The following is a 21,479-nucleotide window of genomic DNA, read 5'->3' on the forward strand; positions in this document are numbered from 1 at the left end:
AGAAAATGACGTTAGACTGAGGTTGAGTGTAGATAAGAGAAAACATTTCCATAGGCTTGAAATTATTTTCCTACTGGATCATAGGATTTAGAATTTTGAGAGATCTTAGAAATCATTTAGTCTGACCCCCCTCATTTGACAGATAAGGAAAATGAGTTCCAGGGACAAAAGCAATCTGCTGGAAGATATAGTTTCTATCAAAATGCAGCCCAGAAATAGGTAAAGAAGGAATCCTGGGGCAGCTAGGTGTAGCAGTGGATAAAGTACCGGCCCTGGATTCAGGAGTACCTGAGTTCAAATCTAGCCTCAGACACTTGACACTTACTAGCTGTGTGACCCTGGGCAAGTCACTTAACCCCCGTTGTCCTGCAAAAACAAAAAATAAAATAAGAAGGAGTCCCACCAAATTCCTTTTATGGAAAGAAGTATAGTTTTGATACCTGAACCAGCAAGAGCAAAAAAAAAAAAAAGATAACAATAGGCCAATTTCCTTAATGATTATTGATGCAAATTTTTAAAATAAAATATTAGTGAGGAGATTACAACAACAATATATAACAAAGATCATACACTGTGACCAGATGGGATTTATACCAGGAATTCAGTGCTGTTCAATATTATGAAAACTATCAGCATAATGACCATATCAGTAACAAAGAAACACAAACCATATTATTATGTCAATAGATGCGGACAAAGCCTTTGACTAAATGTAAGACCCATTCCTATTAAAAACACTACAAAGCATAGGAGTCAATAGACCCATTCTGAAATAATGAGTAGCATCTATCTAAAACTAACAGCAAGCATGTTTAATGGGGATAAACTTGAAGCCTTCCCAATATGATCAGGAGTGAAGCAAAGATGTCCATCATCCTCACTATTATTCAATATGACATAAGAATTGCTTGATATAGGGGTTATTTACAGACCAGAGAACAGGCCAGGTGAGTACAGAATGTGCCTCTCCTGAAATCATAACACATGGGACCCCCTGAAGCTTGGGTCAGTGCATGCTGGAAGCAGTGTCCCACTTTAAGGAGGAGGTAAAAACAAGAAATAGGCTTGCAAAATGAACAGACAGAAATAGATGTGGACCATAGAAAGTTTCTTTGGTGACAAGGAAGATAAAAATACAACCTCATAAGTAGATAACAAAGTCAAAACTCCTACATCCAAAGCTTCCAAGAAAAATATGATTTGGTTTCAGGTCATAGAAGCACTCAAAAAAGGACTTTGAAGATAAAGTAAGAGAGGTAGAGGAAAAAATAAAAAGAGAAATGAGACTGATGCAGGAAAGTCATGAAAAAAGTCAACAGCTTGAAAAGCCAAATTGAAAAGATCTCTGAAGAAAATAATTGCTTAAGAATTAGGATTGAACAAGTGGAAGTTAATGACTTTATGAGAAATCAAGACACAATAAAGCAAATCCAAATGAATAAAAAATTAGAGGGCAATGTCAAATATCTCCTGGAAAAACAGCTAGTCTGGAAAATATAGCCAGGAGAGATAATTTGAAAATTATTAGACAACCTAAAAACCATGATAAAAAAGAGCTTATGAGTGAGATGAACAGAACCAGGAGAACATTGTACACAGTATCAACAACATTGTGTGTTGATAAACTGTGATAGACTTGACACTTCTCAGCAACACAATGGTCCAAGATAGTTCCAAAGGACTCATGATGGAAAATGCTCTCCAAATCCAGAAAAAATAACTATGGAATCTAGATACAGATTGAACCATACTATCTCTATTTCTTGTTTTTCTTTTTTGCTCTGATTCTTCTAGCACAGCATGACTAATGCAGAAATGTGTTAAATGTGATTGTACATATATAACCTATATCTGATTGCTTTCTGTCTTGGGGAGGGGGGAGGGAGAAAAAAATTGAAACAACAAGCCTTATGAAAAAAATGTTGCAAACTATCACTACATGTAATTGGAAAATAATAAAATACTTTTATGGGAAAAAAAAGAGCTTAGACATCATCTTCCAAGAGATTGCCAGGGAAAAGTGCCCAGATAATCTAGAAGCAGAAGGTAAAATAGAAATTGAAAGAATCAGCTAATCACATCCTGAAAGAGATCCTAAAAGGAAAACTTCCAGAAATAATATAGCCAAATTCCCAAGCTCCCACGTCAAGGAGAAAATATTGCAAGCAGCCAGAAAGAAACAATTCAAGTACTGTGGAGCCATAATCAGGATAACACATAATCTGGCAGCTTCTACCTTAAAGGATTGGAGGGCATGGAATATTATATTCCAGAGGGCAAAGGAATTGGGATTACAACAAAAAAAAATCACCTAACCAGCAAAACTGTGTATAATCTTTCAGGGTAAAAAATGGGACTTCAATGAAAAAGAGGACTTTCAGGCATTTGTGAAGAAAAGACCTGAACTGAAAAGAAAATTTGACTTTCAAATACAAGACCCTAGAGAAGCATAAAAAAGTAAACAGGAAAAAGAAATCATATGGAGGTTAAATGGTTAAACTGTTTACATTCCTACATGGGAAGATGATATTTCTAAATAATAAGAACTTTCTCAGTATTAGGGCAGCTGAAAAGAATAAATTTAGATAAAGGGCACAGGTGGGAATTGATTTTGAAGGGATGATATCTGTAAAGCATTTATTTTTTTTTATTGCTTTTTTTGTGGGGCAGTCAGGGAGGGGCAGCATGCCCAGGGTTGAACAGTTGATGAGTGTCATGTGTCTGAGGCCAGATTTGGGTTTGGATCCTCCTGGGTCCAAGGTGGGAGCTTGGTCTACTTTGTCACCTACCTGCCCCATGATGACATTTTAAAAATAAAATTAAGGGGTGAGAGGATTGCACTGGGAGAAAGGGAAAGGGAATGGAGTAAAATATCTCACATAAAACAAGCAAGCAAAAGCTTATGGAGTGGAAGGAAAGATGGGTGGGAGCAGGGGAGTGAATGAGCTTTATTCTCATCAGAATTGGCTCAAAGAGGATATAACATACATACTCAAGTGACTATAGTAATACATTGTGCCCTGAGGGAAAGTGGGAGGGGAAGTAGATGGGGGGGAGAGGTGAAGGAAGGAAGGGCAGATTGGGAGAAGGGGGAGTCAGAAACAAAATACTTTTGAGGAGGGAAGGGATAAAAGACGATAGTAAAGAGCAAATATCATGGAAAGTTGATAGGATGGAGGGAAACATAGCAATAGTAACTCGGAAAAAAATGGAAGCAGAAACAAGATCAATGTAAGATGATAGTGGAGGTGGTGGTGGTGGTGGTGGTACTTTGCTGAGCTACTGTAAAAAAATTCTTTGTCAGGTATAAATATCAGCTATTATTGTTGTTGCAATAATTAACCTCATGGGTGTTCTATAAGGAAATCTCCCTTTAAAGTACTATATAAATGTAGTTTACTTTAAAAAAAGGAAACAAAAGCTGAGCAAGATCCTATCAGTCTTTCCAGGACTTACATGAGCTGATACAAAGTGAAATGTACTGCATACAAAATGGCAATATTGTAAGATGATCTGCTGTGAATGACTTAGTTATTTTCAGCAATGCAATGATCCCAGACAACTCTGAAGGACTTATAAAAATGCAATCCATCTACAGAGAAAGAACTGATGGTATCTAAATACAGATGAAAGTATATTTTGTTGTTGTTAGTTCCTTTTTCTAAAGTATTTTTTGTCTGCTATGTTTTGCATGACTGCACATGTATAACTTATATTGAATTGCTTGAGTTCTTAAGTGGGGATAAGGAGGAAGGAAGAGAATTTGGAAGAAAAAGTTATAAAAATCAATGTTACGTTTTGTTTTTATATGTAAGGTGGGGAAAATTCTAAATAAATAAATAGAAAAAATAAAAAGAGAGTTAAAAAAGAAAATTTAAAAAAGAATTCCTAGTTATAACAAGATAATAAAAAAAGAAATTAAAAAAATATAAACAGGCAATGAGGAAATAAACCTATCACTTTTTGCAGATGGTATGATGGTATACTTAGAAAGCCCTGGAGTATAAATTTAAAAACTAGTTGAAACAACTGTCAACTTCAGAAAAGTTGTAGGATATAAAAACAAATCCCCTCAAATCACCAGCATTTCTATACACTACCACCAAAACTCAGCAGCAAGAGATGGAAAAAGAAATCCCATTCAAAATAATTGCAGACAATATAAAATACTCAAGAGTTACCTGCTAAGACAAACCCAGGGATTATATGAACACAATCATAAAACACTTTTCACACAAATAAAGCCAGATATAAAGAATTGGAGAAATATTCATTACTCATGGGCAGGCCAAACTAATATAATAAAAATGACAATTATATCTAAGTTTCTTCTTCAGTGCATTACCAATCAAACTACCAAAAATTACTTTATAGAGGCAGAAAAAAATGTAACAAAATTCATCAGGAAGAACAAAACATCAAGCATATCAAAGGAATCAATGAAGAAAATATGAAAGAAGATGTCCTAGAAGTTCCAGATTTCAAACTATATTACAAAGCAGTAATTGTCAGAGCAGGGCAGCTAGGTGGCACAGAGATGCCAGGCCTAGAGTCAGGAAGACCTGTGTTCAAACCCAGCTTCAGATATTTACTGCCTATGTGAACCTGGGCAATTCACTTAACTTTTTTTGTCTCAGTTTCTTTATCTGTAAAATGAATCGAGGAAACAAATGACAAGCCACTCCAGTATCTTTGTCAAGAAAACCCCAAAAGGGGTCACAAAGAGTTGGACATTACTGAAATGACTAAATAATAATCCTTAAAACAATTTGGTACTGGCTAAGAAATAGAATGTTGGATCAGTGGAATAGATTAGGTTCACAATGTACAGTAGTAAATGATCATAGTAATCTAGTGCTTAATAAACCTAACAATCCCAGCTTTTGGGGTGAGAACTCAACATCTGACAAAAATTTCTAGGAAAACTGGAAAGTGATTTGGCAGAAACTAGACATAGACCAACATCTCATACCATATACCAAGATAAGATTAAAATGGATAAATGATTTGGACTTAAAGATGATATAAGTAAATTAAGGAAGCATGGGAAAAGGTACCTGTCTGATCTATGGATAAGAAAGAGTTTATGACCAAAAAAAGACAGGATTATGGGAAGTAAAATGGAAAATTTTGATTATATGAAACTAAAAACCAAACAAAACTAATGCAGCCAAAATTGAAAAAACAAAACTTTTGAACAAACACAACTTTTGCACCAACAAAATTAATGGAGTCAATTTTAGAAGAAAAATAGGAAACTGAAAAAAATTACTCCAATTTTCTTTGATAAAGATCTCATTTCTCCAATATATAGGAAACTGAGCCAAATTTATAAAAATAAGAACCATTTTCCAGTTGACAAATGGATAAAGAATATAAACAGGTAGTTTTCAGAAGAAGAAATCAAAGCTATCTAATAGTTACATTAAAAATGCTTTAAATCACTGTTGATTAGAGAAGTGCAAATTAAAACAGCTGAGATACTGTTTCACATCTATCAGACTGGCCAACATGTCAGAAAAGGAAAATGACAAATGCTGGAGGGAATGTGGAAAAACTGGGACACTAATGCACAGTTAATGGAGCTTTGAAATGATTCAACCATTCTGGAGAATAATTTGGAACTATGCCCAAAGGGCTATAAAATTCTGCATGCCCTTTGATTCAGCAATAGCATTAGTAGGTCTGTATCCCAAAGACATCAAAGAAAGGTAAAAGGACCTATTTGTGTAAAAATATTTATAGCAGCAACTCTTATGGTGGCAAAAAATTAGAAATTGAGGGGATGTCCATCAATTGGGGAATGGCTGAACAAGTTGTAGTTTATGATTATGATGGAATACTATTATGCTCTCAGAAATGACAAGTAGGATGGTTTTAGAAAAATCCAGGACAATGATCCAAGATAACTCCAAAGGACCCTTGATGAAAGATGCTATCCACTTTTTTTTTTCTTTTTTTTTTTATGTATGAGGTATTTTATTTTTTTTCCATTACATGTAAAGATAGTTCTCAACTTTTGTTTATACATGCTTTACAATTTCAGATTTTTCTCCCTCCCACCCCTCCCTCCCCCCTCCCCTAGACAGCAGGTAATCTGATATAGGTTATATCTATATATCTCTATACATATACATATATATATATATATACACACACATATATATACATAATAACATTAATCCTATTTCTGCATTAATCCTGTTACAAGAGAAAGAATCAGAGCAGTGATGCAAAACCTCAAAATAGAAAGAAAAAAAAAACACAACAGCACCCAAAACAAAAGAAATAATATGGTTCAATCAGCATCTATACTCCACAGTTCTTTCTTTCTTTTTTTCTTGGATTTGGAGATCCTCTTCTATCATGAGTTCCCTGGAACTCTTCTGTACCATTGCATTGGTGAGAAGAATATAGTCCATCACAGTAGGTCAACACTCAATGTTGATGATACTGTGTACAATGTTCTTCTGGTTCTGCTCATCTCACTCATCATCAGCTCACGTAAGACCCTCCAGGTTTCTCTGAACTCTTCCTGCTCATCATTTCTTACAGCACAATAGTATTCCATTGTATTCATATACCACAACTTGTCCAGCCATTCCCCAATTGATGGGCACCCCCTCAACTTCCAATTCCTTGCTACCACGTAAAGAGCAGCTATAAATATTTTTGTACATGTGGGTCCCTTTCCCCCTTCCATGATTTCTTTGGGCAAAAGACCTAAAAGTGGGATTGCTGGGTCAAAGGGTATGCACAGCTTTATTGCCCTTTGGGCATAATTCCAAATTGATGCTATCCACTTTTAGAGAGAGAACTGATGAACTCTGAATGCAGACTGAAGCATACTTTTCTTTTACTTTCATTGTTTTTATTGTTTTCTTTTGTTTAAGTTTTCTTTTGAAACATGGCTAATAGAATGAACTTAAAAAATCACAAACAGGATCAGTAGGATTAAGGGAAAGGAAATAAAATAGGGAAAGGGAAATTATACAACCTGGATAACACCACCACTCAGGAATCAGCTGAGAATATACAGCAGCATCTTCCAGTGCCTTCCAGATTCCAGCTAGAATGCTGGAAAAAAAAAAAAAACTCCCTCCTTCCCAGCACACCCCACACAGCCCCCAGTCAATTGGCTGGCCACTCTGACAGTCACATGACTGCCCTCACTAGGCTTCCAATCATTATAATTTTGCCAGGCCCATGTTGGCATCAGCGAGTGGGATGATATGAGGTGCCAGCGCCATGGCAATGGCTACAACTAGTGGGTGGAGCACCATGTGGTTTGTGGAGCCCCAGGTCAGTGCACGCCAAGGTTTGTTTTTTTTTTTAATTCTAGCCAAAAGATGGGGTCATAAAAACCTCAAATAACAATTAATTCTTTACAACACACATATATGTGTGTATACATCTATATCTATATATAATGTATATACACACATTTGTTTAAAATTATTCTTATTTATCAGTTATTTCCCTGGATAAAATTTACAGGCAATGTAATGATATGTAACACATAACAGGCAATTATGGAAATGTTCTTTTGGTAGAACAGAAGTCTAATTAGTGAAAATACTGGTTATATTACACACATAGACTTTCTACACAAAGGACATCAGTCTCATAAACAGAGCATTGACTGAAGGTTATGTTTGAAACCTTCTGTGGTTGTGCAACTGATCTTTAGTAGAAACAAAGCTAAAGAGGCTGCCAAAAACAAACAATGGAATCGACACCTTATTTCCCATATGCCCCACAGATAAGATTCAGTGAACAATTCAAGATTTGAAAATCTCATTATTCATATTTGAAAATCTTACTGCCCCCACAAAAGTTTCTTTAATTGTAGCCTGCAGCAAACAGAAATGGCGGCTCATTGGAAGAAGAGACCTATTTGTAGAAATGGTATGTCTTATGATTTAAGTCAGCCAATTAAGAAATTAGTAGAGATCGGCATAATACTTTCTAATGTGGGATGTTTTGTTTATAAAAGCTTATTTTCTGTTGGAGTGTTTTCTTTTGCAAAGTGGTGAAATAATTGAGTTTGAAAAGCTCTCCTGGGAACAATGGACTTTACTTTGGACATAGACTTTATATATATATATATATAATCTCCTTATCTTTTCTATCTCAGACTTGAGATCTACTCCAATGGGAGAAAGGAAGAAAGATTAAAGGCATTGTTTCAGATGTTCAGAAAATCCATTCATCTCATAGTGAGCCATTTTGACAAGACATGTTTCAACATTTGTATCCCTAACTCCTTTGTCTTTTTTTATCATAAAAAGTATTTTATTATTTTACAGTTACATGTAAAGATAGTTTTCAACATTTGTCTTCTTAGATTTTTGGTTCTAGATTTTTCTCACCCCCTTCCTTCCCTCCCTGCTACACCAAGATGGAAAGTAATCTGATATAGGTTATATATGTACAATTACATTAAAGATATTTCTGCATTAGTCATATTGTAAAAAAAGAAACAACACAAGGGGAAAACCTTGTAAAAAAGAAAAAAAACAGCCAAGAAGTAGAAACAGTATGGTTCAATCTGCATTCAGAATCCACAGTTCTTTTTTCTGGGTGTGGAGAACATTTTCTATAATGAGTTCTTTGAAATTGTTTTGGATCATTGCACTGCTGAGAAGAGCCAAGTCTATCATAGTTGATCATCATACAATGTTGCTGTTTCTGTGTACAATGTTCTATTGGTTCTTCATCAGTTCATGTAAGTCCTTCCAGGTTTCTCTGAAATCTTCCTGTTCATCATTTCTTACAGCACAACAGTATTCCATTACATTCATATACCACAACTTGTTCAGCCATTCCCCAATTGATGGGCATTCCCTCAATTTCCAATTCTTTGCCACCACAAAGAGAGCTGCTCAAAATATTTTTGTACATGTGGGTCCTTTACCTTCTTCTATGATCTCTTTGGGGTACAGACCTAGCAGGGGCACCAATGGGTCAAAGGGCATGAACAGTCCCATAGTCCTTTGGGCATAGTTCCAAATTGCTCTCCAAAATAGTTGGATCAGTTCACAGTTCTACCAACAATGCATTAGTGTTCCAATTTTTCCACAGCTTCTCCAACATTTATTATTTTCCTTTTTTGTCATATTAGCCAATCTGATAGGTGTCAGTGGTACTTCAGAGTTGTTTTAATTTGCATTTCTCTAATCAATAGTGATTTAGAGCATTTTTTCACATGGCAATAGATAGCTTTGATTTCTTTATCTGAAAACTGCCTGTTAATATCCTTTGACCATTTCTCAATTGGAGAATGACTTGCATTCTTATAAATTTGATTTAGTTCCCTATATATTTTAGAAATGAGGCCTTTGTCAGGTACAAGGTACTATATAAATGTTATCTATTACTGTTGTTGCAATAATCAACCTCATGGGTTTATTGTATGGTAATCTCTCTTTAAAGTACTATATAAATTTAGTTTACTATATTTATTTATTTAGTTTTGTTTTGTCTTGCAAGGCAATGAGAGTTAAGTGACTTGTCCAAGGTCACACAGCTAGTAAATGTCAAGTGTCTGAGGCCAGATTTGAACTCAGCTGAACTGGGCTAGTGCTTTATCTACTGTGCCACCTAGCTGTCCAAAATGAGGCCTGTATCAGAAATACTGGCTGCTAAAATTGTTTCCTAGTTTTCTGCCTTCCTTCTCATTTTGGCTGCATTACTTCTGTTTGTACAAAATCTTTTTAATTTAATGTAATCAAAATCATCCATTTTGCATTTCATAATATTCTCTATCTCTTGTTTGGTCATAAATTGTTTTCCTCTCCATCGATTCCTTTGTCTTTCTATTTCTGCCTTTTTAATCCCCAATCTTGGGTGTTCTCTGCTGTGAACTTTTTCTGCTTCCACTTCCAAACTACTGAGATGATCTTTGCAAGAGGGAGTCATGAAACCATGTGAACTGGTTCTAGTGCAAAACTCACAGAAGAATATGCTGAAATAATCTTCTAACCAAGAATGGTTTGGAAGGTCAGAAGGAGGGAGCTGCCGTGCTGATACAGGAGTTGAGCCCAACCCCACAGTCACCTTGACATAGATCCAGTACCAGGAAGGCCTCACCAGAGAAGGAGACCCCCAGAGCCTCTGAATCAGCTGAAGCGCCAGTGTTTTCTGGAACTAAGCTCACAGTCTGGTGAGTGGGCTGAGCCCTGGGCAGGGAGGAGACTACAGGGGTCTATGCTGGTGCTAAGGCACAACCTGGATTTTACACCCCTGCTGAGAACCAGGAGGTAGGCTTGAGTAGCAGTGGCCCAGCTAGGGGAGGGGCACAGGCTCATCAGAGCTGACAACAACAACACACAAAGCTGGTTGATTAGCAAGTTGGTCTGGGGTCATCTAAGGACTAGGGAACAGACTGGGCAAGGGAAGAACCTGATTCTCCTTAAATCATACCACCTGGGACTTCTGAAGTTTGGGATACAGCAGCCTGGAAACAGTGCCCCACTTTAAGGAGCTAAAAGTCAAGTAAAAGAAAGGCAAGATGAGCAGACAGAGAAAGGTGAGGACCATAGAAAGTTTCTTCAGTAACAAGGAAGACCAAGGGGTACCCTCAGAGGAAGATATCAACATCAGGGCCCCTATATTTAAAGCTTCCAAGAAAAATATTAATTGGTCTCAGGCCATAGAGTTGCTCGAAAAGGACTTTGAAAATAAAGTTAGAGAGGTAGAGGAAAAAATGTAAAGAGAAATGAGAGTGATGCAGGAAAGACATGAGAAAAAAGTCAATAGCTTGAAAAGTCAAATTGGCCAAATGGAAAAGGAGGTACAAAAGCTCTCTGATGAAAATAATTGCCTAAGAATTAGGATTGAACAAATGGAAGCCAGTGACTTTATGAGAAACCAAAACACAATAAAGCAAATCCAAATGAATAAAAAAAAATAGAGGGCAATGTGAAATATCTTCTGGGGAAAACTGCTGACCTGGAAAATAGGTCGAGGAGAGAGAATTTGAAAATTATTGGTTTACCTGAAAACCATGATCAAAGAAAGAGCTTAGACATCATCTTCCAAGATATTCTCAGGGGAAATTGCCCTGAAATTCTAGAAGAAGAAGCTAAAATAGAAATTGAAAGAATCCACTGATCACCTCCAGAAAGAGATCCCAAAAGGAAAACTCCTAGGAAATTCCAAAGCTCTCAGGTCAAGGAGAAAATATTGCAAGCTGCCAAAAAGAAAGAATTCAAGTACTGTGGAACCCCGGTCAGGATAGCACAAGATCTAGCAGCTTCTACATTAAAGGTCCGAAGGGCATGGAATATGATATTCCAGAGGGCAAAGGAAATGGGATTACAACCAAGAATCACCTACCCAGCAAAACTCAGCATAATCTTTCTTTTTTTTTTTTTAAAGTAAGGCAATTGGGGTTAAGTGACTTGCCCAGGGTTACACAGCTAGTAAGTGTTAAGTGTCTGAGGCCGGATTTGAACTCAGGTACTCCTGAATCCAAGGCCGGTGCTCTATCCACTGCGCCATCTAGCTGCCCCTCAGCATAATCTTTCAGCAGAAAAAATGGGACTTTAATGAAAAAGAAGACTTTCAGATATTTGTGATGAAAAGACCTGAACTGAATGGCAAATTTGACTTTCAAATACAAGACCCTAGAGAACCATAAAAAATTGGGGTTGGGGGTCATACCTGGGGTTGTACAGTGGGCTACTGTCTTGTGTCTGAGGCCAGGTTTTGGCTGGGATCTCCCTGGGTCCAGGGGTGATGCATTGTCGACTGTGTCACTTAGCTAGATGATGACATCTTTAGGGTTAAATTGAGGGGTGAAGGGAATTCACTGGGGGAGGGGGAAGAGCAGATGTGAAATCCTACATGAAAGAAACAGGAAAAGGCTTATGGAGTGGGGGAAGAGATGGGAGAGGAGCAGGGCAGTAAATGAATTTTACACTCATCTGAAAAGGCTCAAAGATCTTAAACTCATCAAAGCTGCCTCAAGGAGGGACTAACAGACATACCCAACTGGGTGGAGTAATCTATTTAATTTGGGCAGTAAATGGGCCTAACACTCATCAGAATTGGCTCAAAGACCTCAATTTCATTAGAATTGGCTCAAGGAGGGAATGATGTACACACTCAATTGGGTAATCTCTCTAACCCTGCAGGAAAATAGGAGGGGAAGGGGATAAAGAGAGAGGGGCAAAAGAAGGAAGGGCAGAGTGGGGGAGGGGACAGACAGAAGCAAATCCCTTTTGAAGAGTGATAGGATGAAAGAAGATGGATAATAGAATAAATATCATGGGCAAGGGAATAGGATAGAAGTGAAACAGTTAACAATAGTAATCATGAAAAAGAGAAAAGGGGGAAAAATTGTACAAAAAATATTTATAGCAACTCTTGGTGGAGGCTAAGAATTGAGAATCAAAGGAATGTCCATCACTTCAGGAATGATGGAAAAAGCTGTGTTATATGATTGTAGTGGAATGGTCTTGTGCTACAGGAAATGACAAACAGGATGTTCCCTGAAAAACCTGGGAAGACTAATGAACATTGATGTATGGTGAAGTGAGCAGAGCTGAGAGGACATTGTGCGTAGTGACAGCAGTATTGTTCAATGAGTAATTGTGAATGACTTAACTACTCTCAGCAATGCAATGATCCAAGACAATCCCAAGGAACTAATGAGGAAGCTTACTATGCACCCCTATAGAGAGAACTGATAAAAAAGAACACTTGTGGATTGTACATATATAACCTGGTTGCAATCTTGTGGAGGGGGGAGGAAAGGGAGGGAGGGAGAAAAATTTGGAACTCTAAATCTTATGAAAATGAATGTTGAAAAGTACCCTTACATGTAACTAGAAAATAAAATAAATGTTTGTTGATGAAAAAAAACAATTAAAAACAATTTTAAAAATGACAAAAATGACAAAAAAAAACCTATGTTTACTCCCATTTCACAGATGATATGTCTTAAAGAGGTTAAATGACTTGCCTATAGCCAAATAGCTAAAAGATACTGCATCAAGGATTAAAATCTAGATCTAATGCTCTTCCCATGACAGCACACCACCTTTCATGGCATTGAACTAGGTTTGAAAAATTGAGAATTAAACAATTTTTGCTTTTTTGCTTGTAAAAAAAAAAGAAACCATGTGAACTGAGTTTATGATAAATTCTTGCCATGAAAATTCAGCTGAGTCTTATTTGCTGCCCAGCAACCCTTTCAAGGGAAACTAGGTGGCGCCATACTGGATAGAATACTAGGTCTGAAGTCAGGAAGACTCATTTTCCTTAGTTCAAATCTGACCTCAGATACTTATTAGCTGTCTGAACCTGGAGAAGGAAATGGCAAACTACTCCAGTATGTTCATGAATGCCTGAACTTGTTTACTTGATCTAGAGATCTAATTTCCTTTTGCTCTTGATGTTTTCCCTGTTGATTTTTCTGCTTGTGTTCAATATGTCTTTGAATTTTCTTCTTCCTGAAGACTTTGATAATGTCAATATCCTTTTTTCCTTTATTTTCCCTTATTGTTCACTCTCTGACTCTTTCCCCTCTGATGGTGATTCTCCTGGGGGCTGGATCTCAAAGCATCTAAACATCTCAGTTTCCTCCCACACTGGGCAAATCAGAGTTCACCAGTCTAGATCTCTGCTCACCTCCCCAAGTGACTCTAGGGGATGCAGGACTGGTCCCAGATGGATGCTGAGTTCTTCCCTCAAGTTCACTGTAGTCCTGTACAGCCACTCCCAAACATTCCCTCTGTTCTTAAGTTCTTTGACTTGATAGTTCAGAGCACTGCTACACCATTGCTACCTAAGCCAGGGGCATTTTCTATTGTTCAGATTTGGGACTCCAAAGCTCTGGGATGAGTGTGGGTTAGGGGTGTAGGATTGAATTTTATTTCAAGCTCCAGACCTTACCCCTGCCTGTTTCCCCACTTTCTTTGCTTTCCAGAGATTGTTTTTTTCAGAACAGGATCCTGCCATTCTGGCAAAGGCCTGAAGGACTGCAACAATGCTGTCTGTCATGGCCGGACCAGACTTCCACAGCTTGGAGCTGGCATCTCTATGCCAACAGAGAGAAGAAGAGAAGACCAGGGTGTAGGGCTGGGTTTTGAGCTTGGGGGTTGAGTCTTTGGGATGTCTAGTGTAGCCTTGCTGCTGGTAGCTTGGAAGGTGAGGGAGAAGTGCTGAATGAGTTCAAGATAGGCATCAATTAATTTTTTAAAAATCTTTTAAAAAAATTATTCTGGGTGAGAATGGACACAGCTGACATCACTTTACCTCTGGTATATAACATGTTTTGGAGAGGTTTGATAAGTTGCGGGATCAGAGAAAATGTCTAGTCCTCTACCTTGTTTGTCACATGATCCAGATGTCCCTTTCATTGATCTTTGATGCATTTCCTTATTGTCTTCTTCAGAGAAACAATTCCAAAGCTCCTGTCCTTGGCTTCTGCCTCTCTCTCTACCTATATTTCTTTCAGAAAGTGGCCTCACATCTTGCTTGACTGAGTATAAAGTATTCATTGAGTAGTATCTCATCTATGTCCTCATATGTAGATCTAAAGTCAGAAAGTACCTTAGAGATAATTTATTCCAAACTCCTTTTTTAAGTTTCAGAGGATCAAATTTATGTACTATTTGCTGAGACTGATTCTGTACATATGGCCTTAATTCCATTGCCTCCTAGGTCTATCTGGGACCTTTATAGTGTTTCTCTCCCCCTCCCTAAATCTCTCTTTCTCTGTCTGTCTGTCCCTCTTCTTTTCTGTGTCTGTGCCTTTGTCTCTCACTGTCTTTCTCATCTTTCCTCCTTTATTGGTTCTTTCTTCCTGCTTACTGACATTCTCATGTTTTCCCTATTCTAACAGAATGTTCCCTTAACCTTGCCACTCCCTTGAGCCATTTTACTATATCTCTCCTCCCTGCCATTCCTCAATCTTAATCAATCTTGCCCCCCCAACCCCATCATTTTACTGAAACTGTTCTCACCAAGTTTGCCTTTTAAGCAGAAATTCCAATTTTGTTACTAAATCCTCATTTTCTCTTGAACTTTCTGCAGCATTTGATCCTGATGACCTCTTTTGTGTTCATATGTTCCTCTCTTAGCTTCTCTGAACATTTCTTTTTCCTGTTTTCAATGGCACCAACCCACTCTTCAGTTTCTTTCACTGGTTTCTTTTCCTTCTCCTCCCCTCTAGGAGTAGATGATCTTCAAAGTCAATTCCAATATCATCAAATCACTTGGTATTCACTGAGTCATAGTATTTAAAAGGATATTAAAGAGGGACATTAAGAGGGAGAGTAGAGATCTAGTCAATTCTCCCAATTTTCTAGATGAGATTGTTGAGGCCCAGTGAAATGATTTAATTTGTCTAAGGTCACACAGGTAAGTAAGTAGCAGGACTGGGACAAATGACTGCATTTACACTACTTTCCGATCTCATCCTGTGCTCAACCGCTTCCATGTATGTGTTCAGGTTATTCTCCTTATATAGGGAATTGACTATTGAAATGCTTTTCCTTCGAGGTCTAATAATAAGAGCTATCCAATAATGATATAGTGCTTTAAGTTTTGTAAAGTAGCTTACAAATGTCATCTTACTGAATCTTCACAACAACCCTGGGACATGGGTCCTATGATTAATTCCATTTTACAAATCAGAAAACTGAGGCAAGTAGCAGTTAATTGATTTGCCCAAGCACACACAGGAAATAAGTATTTGAGGCAGGATTTGAAGTCTTCTTCACTCAAAGTTGGGCACTCTATTGTGACACCTACCTGCCTGCTATGTGTAAAGTGCTGGGTATACACAGACAAAAATGAATTAGTATCTGACCTCAGGGAGCTTATAGTTTACATAATTTTATTTTCAAGAATTCATTGCATATTTCTATGCTACCAAGTATAGCTCTTCAGTGTCTAACACTGACTGAAGTAATGGGAGTTATCATGAAGGAAATTAAACAAATTGACATTTTAATCAACCCTGTTTAAAAATAATCTATAAAAACCCACTGATGGCTCTCCTCAGGAATGATTAAGAAAAAAGCTAAAACTAAAAGTTGTCACCTGGACCAACATATTTTTACACAATACACAATATTCTTTACAAATACTTTATAAATTCTTACAGAGAAATTATAAATTCTTACAAAAAGTATTTTATAAATTCTTAAAATTTACAAAAAATATAATATTCTTACAGGAAAAGATTTATGACATTATTACAAAGTAGTCTTACAGAATTATGAGTTACAGAATTACATAAAGAACATGTATATTCTTTAAAAAATAAAGAATTACACAACCATTCTTACAAATTAATCCTTAAAAGGATTGCTCTGTAGATCATGTACAAAGAACTCAGTGACTGAATCTGTCATTAAACCTGGCAATGCCAATAAAATTTCCAATTTGACCAGCTTCTCCACAATTTCCACAAGAATAAAAATGGAAAAAAATGAGATAAATCGTCTGTTAAGTTCCTACCTTACACCCAGAAAGGGAGGATTTCAGTGGTGAAGAAATTTTTAATTGGAGATTTCCACTTTGCTTTTGACGTCCTTGGGCCATATAATCAAAGGTGCTCAGTTTCCGGGCTACTGCATGGGAGAAGTAAAGAAAAGTATAGAATTATTGTAACATGTCCAAAGAGGAATGGAGGCTAGAGAGAAAGGAGAAGTTCCATTATTAGATTGAGGTATTCTCAAAAAGGTGGAGAAGGAAATGGCAAACCACTCTAGTATCTATGTCAAAAATACCCCATATGGAGTAATGAAGAATCGGCCATGACCAGAAAGGACTGAAAAATAACAAATTCTCAAAAAGGAGTCATGTGATTCTATTGACTCAAATAACTATTGGATTTGCTTCCTGTTTTTGTCATTTTTGTTTTAATTTTAGAGACTGGTGGAAAACTTGAGCTCAGGATTTCTGAGTTGTAGTCATTCTAAAGTCAATTAGGCATTCACACTAAGGTGGGGAGCCCCTGAGAGCAGGAGTCAGTAGGCTGCAGAAGCTCTGGTCCAGGTCAGAAATACAACAAACATTGACCATTTCATGTCGATTAACCATGGATTGGGTCATTGTTAGCATGAGTAAGATAGGAAACCTAATCTAAAGAAGGAGGAGGAAGAGAAGGAGGAGGAGAGGGAGAGGGAGGTGATGAGGAGAAGGAAAGAAGGAAATAAAGAAAGACAGAAGGAAAGAAGAAAAATTTAGCTGATTATGCAATCTCATAGGTAATTTGAAAAATTCTGTGGATATGGATTTTTTGAAGCAAAACTTTTTTATTTATTTACAATATAGCTAATATTAAAATGTTTTCATAATTTCACATGTATAATTTTTGTCATTTTTTTTGTCTTAGTGGGTGGTGGAGGGGGTGGATGGGAGGGAAGGAGAGAATCTACAACTGAAAATTTAAAAATAATGGTTTTTTTAGTTAAAAAAGAGCTTATATCTAATCAAGTTATTCTTTTTTCCCAAATTATTTTTTATTTATGAAACATCAGTGTCTTCATATTGCCTTGAGTATACAACAGCAACAATAATACTAATAGCAATAATATTTATGTATATAGATTTTTAAAAAACAGTGATAGCAGCAGCATGGGCTAATTCAGCATATCACATAGCCCATAAACTTATCAGTTCTGAAGGTGGGATATAAATATTTTTGAAAAACAGAAATGGCCACACATGCACACACACACAAACATTCTGAGATTTCAGTGGTGGTTGAAAAGAGACATAGCCTTATTATGAGGAATTAATTGTATATTTAGGTTCACTGCCTACTCACTGGATGTGTCTGTGTATACTGAGTAAAGCAAAGAATCCAATCATATCTAGCTAACCTAAGCAAAGAAAGTCAATGTTCACTTCAATTACCTTTCTTGATCAAGACTATCGGACTCTCAGAACTTTCTTTCAAGCCCCTCTGCAATTATTACTAAATTAACAACACTTTATTTTTTGTATTATTTCAATCATTCATTCTTTCTGTCTTTGGTTTATAGGAAACTCCCCCTAACACTGCCAGTTAGTTACTGTTTGGTTCAGAGAGTACCTGGGCATGGAAGGGTTAAGTGACTTGTTTAGCTACTCTTTGGCAGATGGGGAACTTGAACCCAGGTCTTCTTGAATCTGTGGTTAGTTCTCTATTCATTATCCCATCTTGCTTCTCTTTTAATTATATATTAAATAAATAGTGACATATTTGGACAGTACTTTGCATTATCTAGTCTCACATATTACTTGATTATCTTCCATTTACTCTGAACATATCTTGAAAATACCTAATTATCTATGTCTTCTGCATTAGGATATACATTCCATGAGGACAGGTACCAATTTTTGGTCTTTCTTTATAGCCCCTGACAAATATTTGCTGATTGAGTGATTCTCACAACAGCCCTGTAAAGAAGGTGCAGATATTAATCACCATGATTGTTCCCTTTCCATGAAAATGAACTCTGAAATTCCTTCATCCTATCAAAATCCTTTACCATTCCATTTTCCCTATGTTTTCTTGACTGTTTTCAAACATGTTTTTCACCTTCACCATAGCCTTCGATCCCTCCACCCCAGAAGTAATTACTGAGAAGGAATTTCCCAAGTGATCACCCCAGCTCTAGCTTCATTGTCCTCCCTTTCCCTATTGTGAACCAATTCAACTCTGCACTTGCCTCTCAGATCACATTTTCCTTTGTCCTACTGCCTATCACCCATTGCCAAACCCCAGCCTTGGACTACATCCATCATGCTTCTCTCCTACTCATGTACTACAGCATGGGCCTGGAGGAAGTTACACAATCATGCTGTTTGGGTCAACGACAAATTTATATGATCTAATCTCCTCTGAGCTCTCACTGTCATCAAATAACCTTTTTCCTCATCCTTAATTTTTTTCTAAAGACCTCTCCTGTGCAGCTGTTGCTGACCTTCTCTTTTTTATTTAAAATTTTTTATACTATACCACAAAGGTAGTTGTCTCCCATCATACTTTATTGAGAAAATAGAGACCATTCATAGTGTGAGCTCTCTCATCCCCCCTACTTTACATCTAATAGTTCTCTTAACAACCTATTCTCACCTCCTGTATTTCAGTCTGATTATTTCATAATAAGGTGGCCAACCTTTTAATTTCTTCCCCCATTTCCACTCCATCAAGTGATCCCTACAATCTCTCCCTCTCTCTCTATCTTAATTTTTCTATCTCCTGGTTGCTTCCTTACTGCTTACAAATAACCCCAAATTTCTAATGCTTTCAACCTTTCTAGACTCTACCATCTCTTCAAACTACTGTCTTATATTTTTCTTTCTTTCCTCACAACCTAGAAATATGAACATCTTTTCTAAATCTTCATCCAACTTAACATTTTCTGTTATATTTAATTGTTTGCCACCTTCTCTTCTTAGATACTTTCTCTTCTGACTTTTTGTGATTCTCTGCTTTCTGGATTTTTTTCTTGTCTATCTGCTCTGTCTCAGTTCTTCTGTTAGATTATCATTCCTATAGGGGCAGCTAGGTGGATAGAGTGGATAGAACGATGGTGCTGAAATTGGGAGGACCCGAGTTCAAACCTCACTTTGGGCACTTACTAGCTGTGACCCTGAGCAAGTCACTTCACCCCAATTGCTTTAAACATCTAGGGCCATCTCCAGTCATCTTGATATATATCTTGCTACTGAACCCAAATGGCTCTGGAGGAGAGAGTGAGGTTGGTGACCTGGCACAGCCCTCTATTACTTAAACCCATTTCAATGCAAGTCATGACATCACCCAATGTCATGGTCCTCTTTGGGGAACAAAGGACAAACAACAATCACTCCTATTATGTCCTCTAACTTTGTGTGTTCTCAAAGGCTTAGTCCTAAATATTTTTCCTCTTCTTTCTCTACACACTCTCTCAATAGCCTCATCAATTCCCATAATTTTAATATAATTTTGATGCTGATAAGTCTCATATCTACTTATATAGCCCTGACCTCTCTTTAGCTCTAGTTATAAACCAAGAATATCATATTGAACTGATCGGATCTAGAGGCAGTAGATAGGACACTGGACCTGAAGTCAGGAAGATATGAGTTCAAATCCAGCCTTAGATACTTACTAGTTATTTGACCCTGGGCAAGTTGCTTAACTTCTCTTCTCCTCAATTTCCTTAACTGTAAAATGGGAGTAATAATAGCACTTACCTCCCAGTGTTGTTGTGAAGATCAAATGAGACAGTATTTTTCCTCCCTCCCCTGCCCATCCCCCCCTCAATGTCCTATTGAACATCTCAACTCAACATGTATGAAACAAAACTCGTTATCTTTCTCCCTAAAACTATCCTTATTGCAGGCTTCCCTGTGTCTGTTAATTGTACCACCATCCTTCTAGTCACCCAAGTTAACAACCTCAGTGTGGACTTCTGAAATCCCTGCTAAACTCTGTCATTTGTACTTCATGACATTTCTTGAATCCATCTCCTTCTTCCTCTCACATGACCCAGACTGTCCTCGTTCAGGCCCTTTTATCACCTCTTGCCTGGATTATAGCCCCTTCTTTCCTCTGACATTGCTACCACCTGGGGTCAGGTCCTATCATCTCACACCTGGATTATTGCAGTAGCCTAATGGTTGGTTTCCCTGCTTCAAGTCTTTCCACACTCCAGTATGTTCTCACCTAAGTAGTCAGATTAATCCTAAAACACAGGCCTGACCATATCACTCCCCTATTTTAAAAAACTCCATTGACTTCCTATCACCTACAGGATCAGATATAAAAACCATTTGACTTTTAAAGCATTTTATTACCCAGCTCTTCCCTCCCTTTCCAGTGTTCTTATCCTTTCTTCCCCTCCACATAGTCTATGATCCAGTGACAAAGGTCTCCACTATTCCTTGAACATGACATTCTATCTCCCATCTCAACAAATTTTCACTGGCTGGCCACGCTGGGAATTCTTTCCTTCTTCATCTTTTTCCTTCAAGTTCCAGCTAAAGTCCCACCTTATGCAAGGAGCCTTTCCTGATCCCCTTAATTGCTAGTGCCTTTCCTCTGTTGACCATCTCCAATATATCTATCTTGTACATAGTTTATTTGTAAATAGTTGTTTGCATATTCATTCTCCATTTAGACTGTGAGCTCCTAGAGGGCAGGGGCTATTTTTTTGCATTTCTTTGTATCCCTGGCATTTAACACAGTGCCTGGCATATAGTAGGTGCTTAATAAATGCTAATTGACCTGATTTGTTGACTTACTTATCATAATTGCTTCCAATTGTTGACTTTATAATCACAACTAACCTTCATGCATCTAGTCACTCCAAGTTCTAATTCCTCTCCTGCAAAGCAATACATTTCAAGGATTCCCTATTTCCTGTAAGATCAAATAAAAACTCCAATTTGACATTTAAAGCCTTTCACAGGCTGACCCTATTCTATCTTTCCATCCTTTTTACACATTATATCTATATCTACATCTACATGTATCTATATAT

The 21,479-nt window shown here is 37.3% G+C and overlaps 1 protein-coding gene across 1 annotated transcript in view; it reads right to left on the reverse strand.

Annotated features, from left to right (window-relative positions):
* The window catches only part of LOC122748873 (palmitoyltransferase ZDHHC11-like), a 141,524-nt gene that overhangs the window by 29,033 nt on the left and 91,012 nt on the right, over positions 1-21,479 (reverse strand). Inside the window, exon 8 of the mRNA XM_043994894.1 lies at positions 16,477-16,589. Coding sequence (XP_043850829.1) covers positions 16,477-16,589 — 113 coding nt within the window. The remainder of the gene's footprint in view (positions 1-16,476; positions 16,590-21,479) is intronic.

Source organism: Dromiciops gliroides, chromosome 1, assembly GCF_019393635.1.
Source record: "Dromiciops gliroides isolate mDroGli1 chromosome 1, mDroGli1.pri, whole genome shotgun sequence".
In the NCBI taxonomy this organism is placed as follows: domain Eukaryota; kingdom Metazoa; phylum Chordata; class Mammalia; order Microbiotheria; family Microbiotheriidae; genus Dromiciops; species Dromiciops gliroides.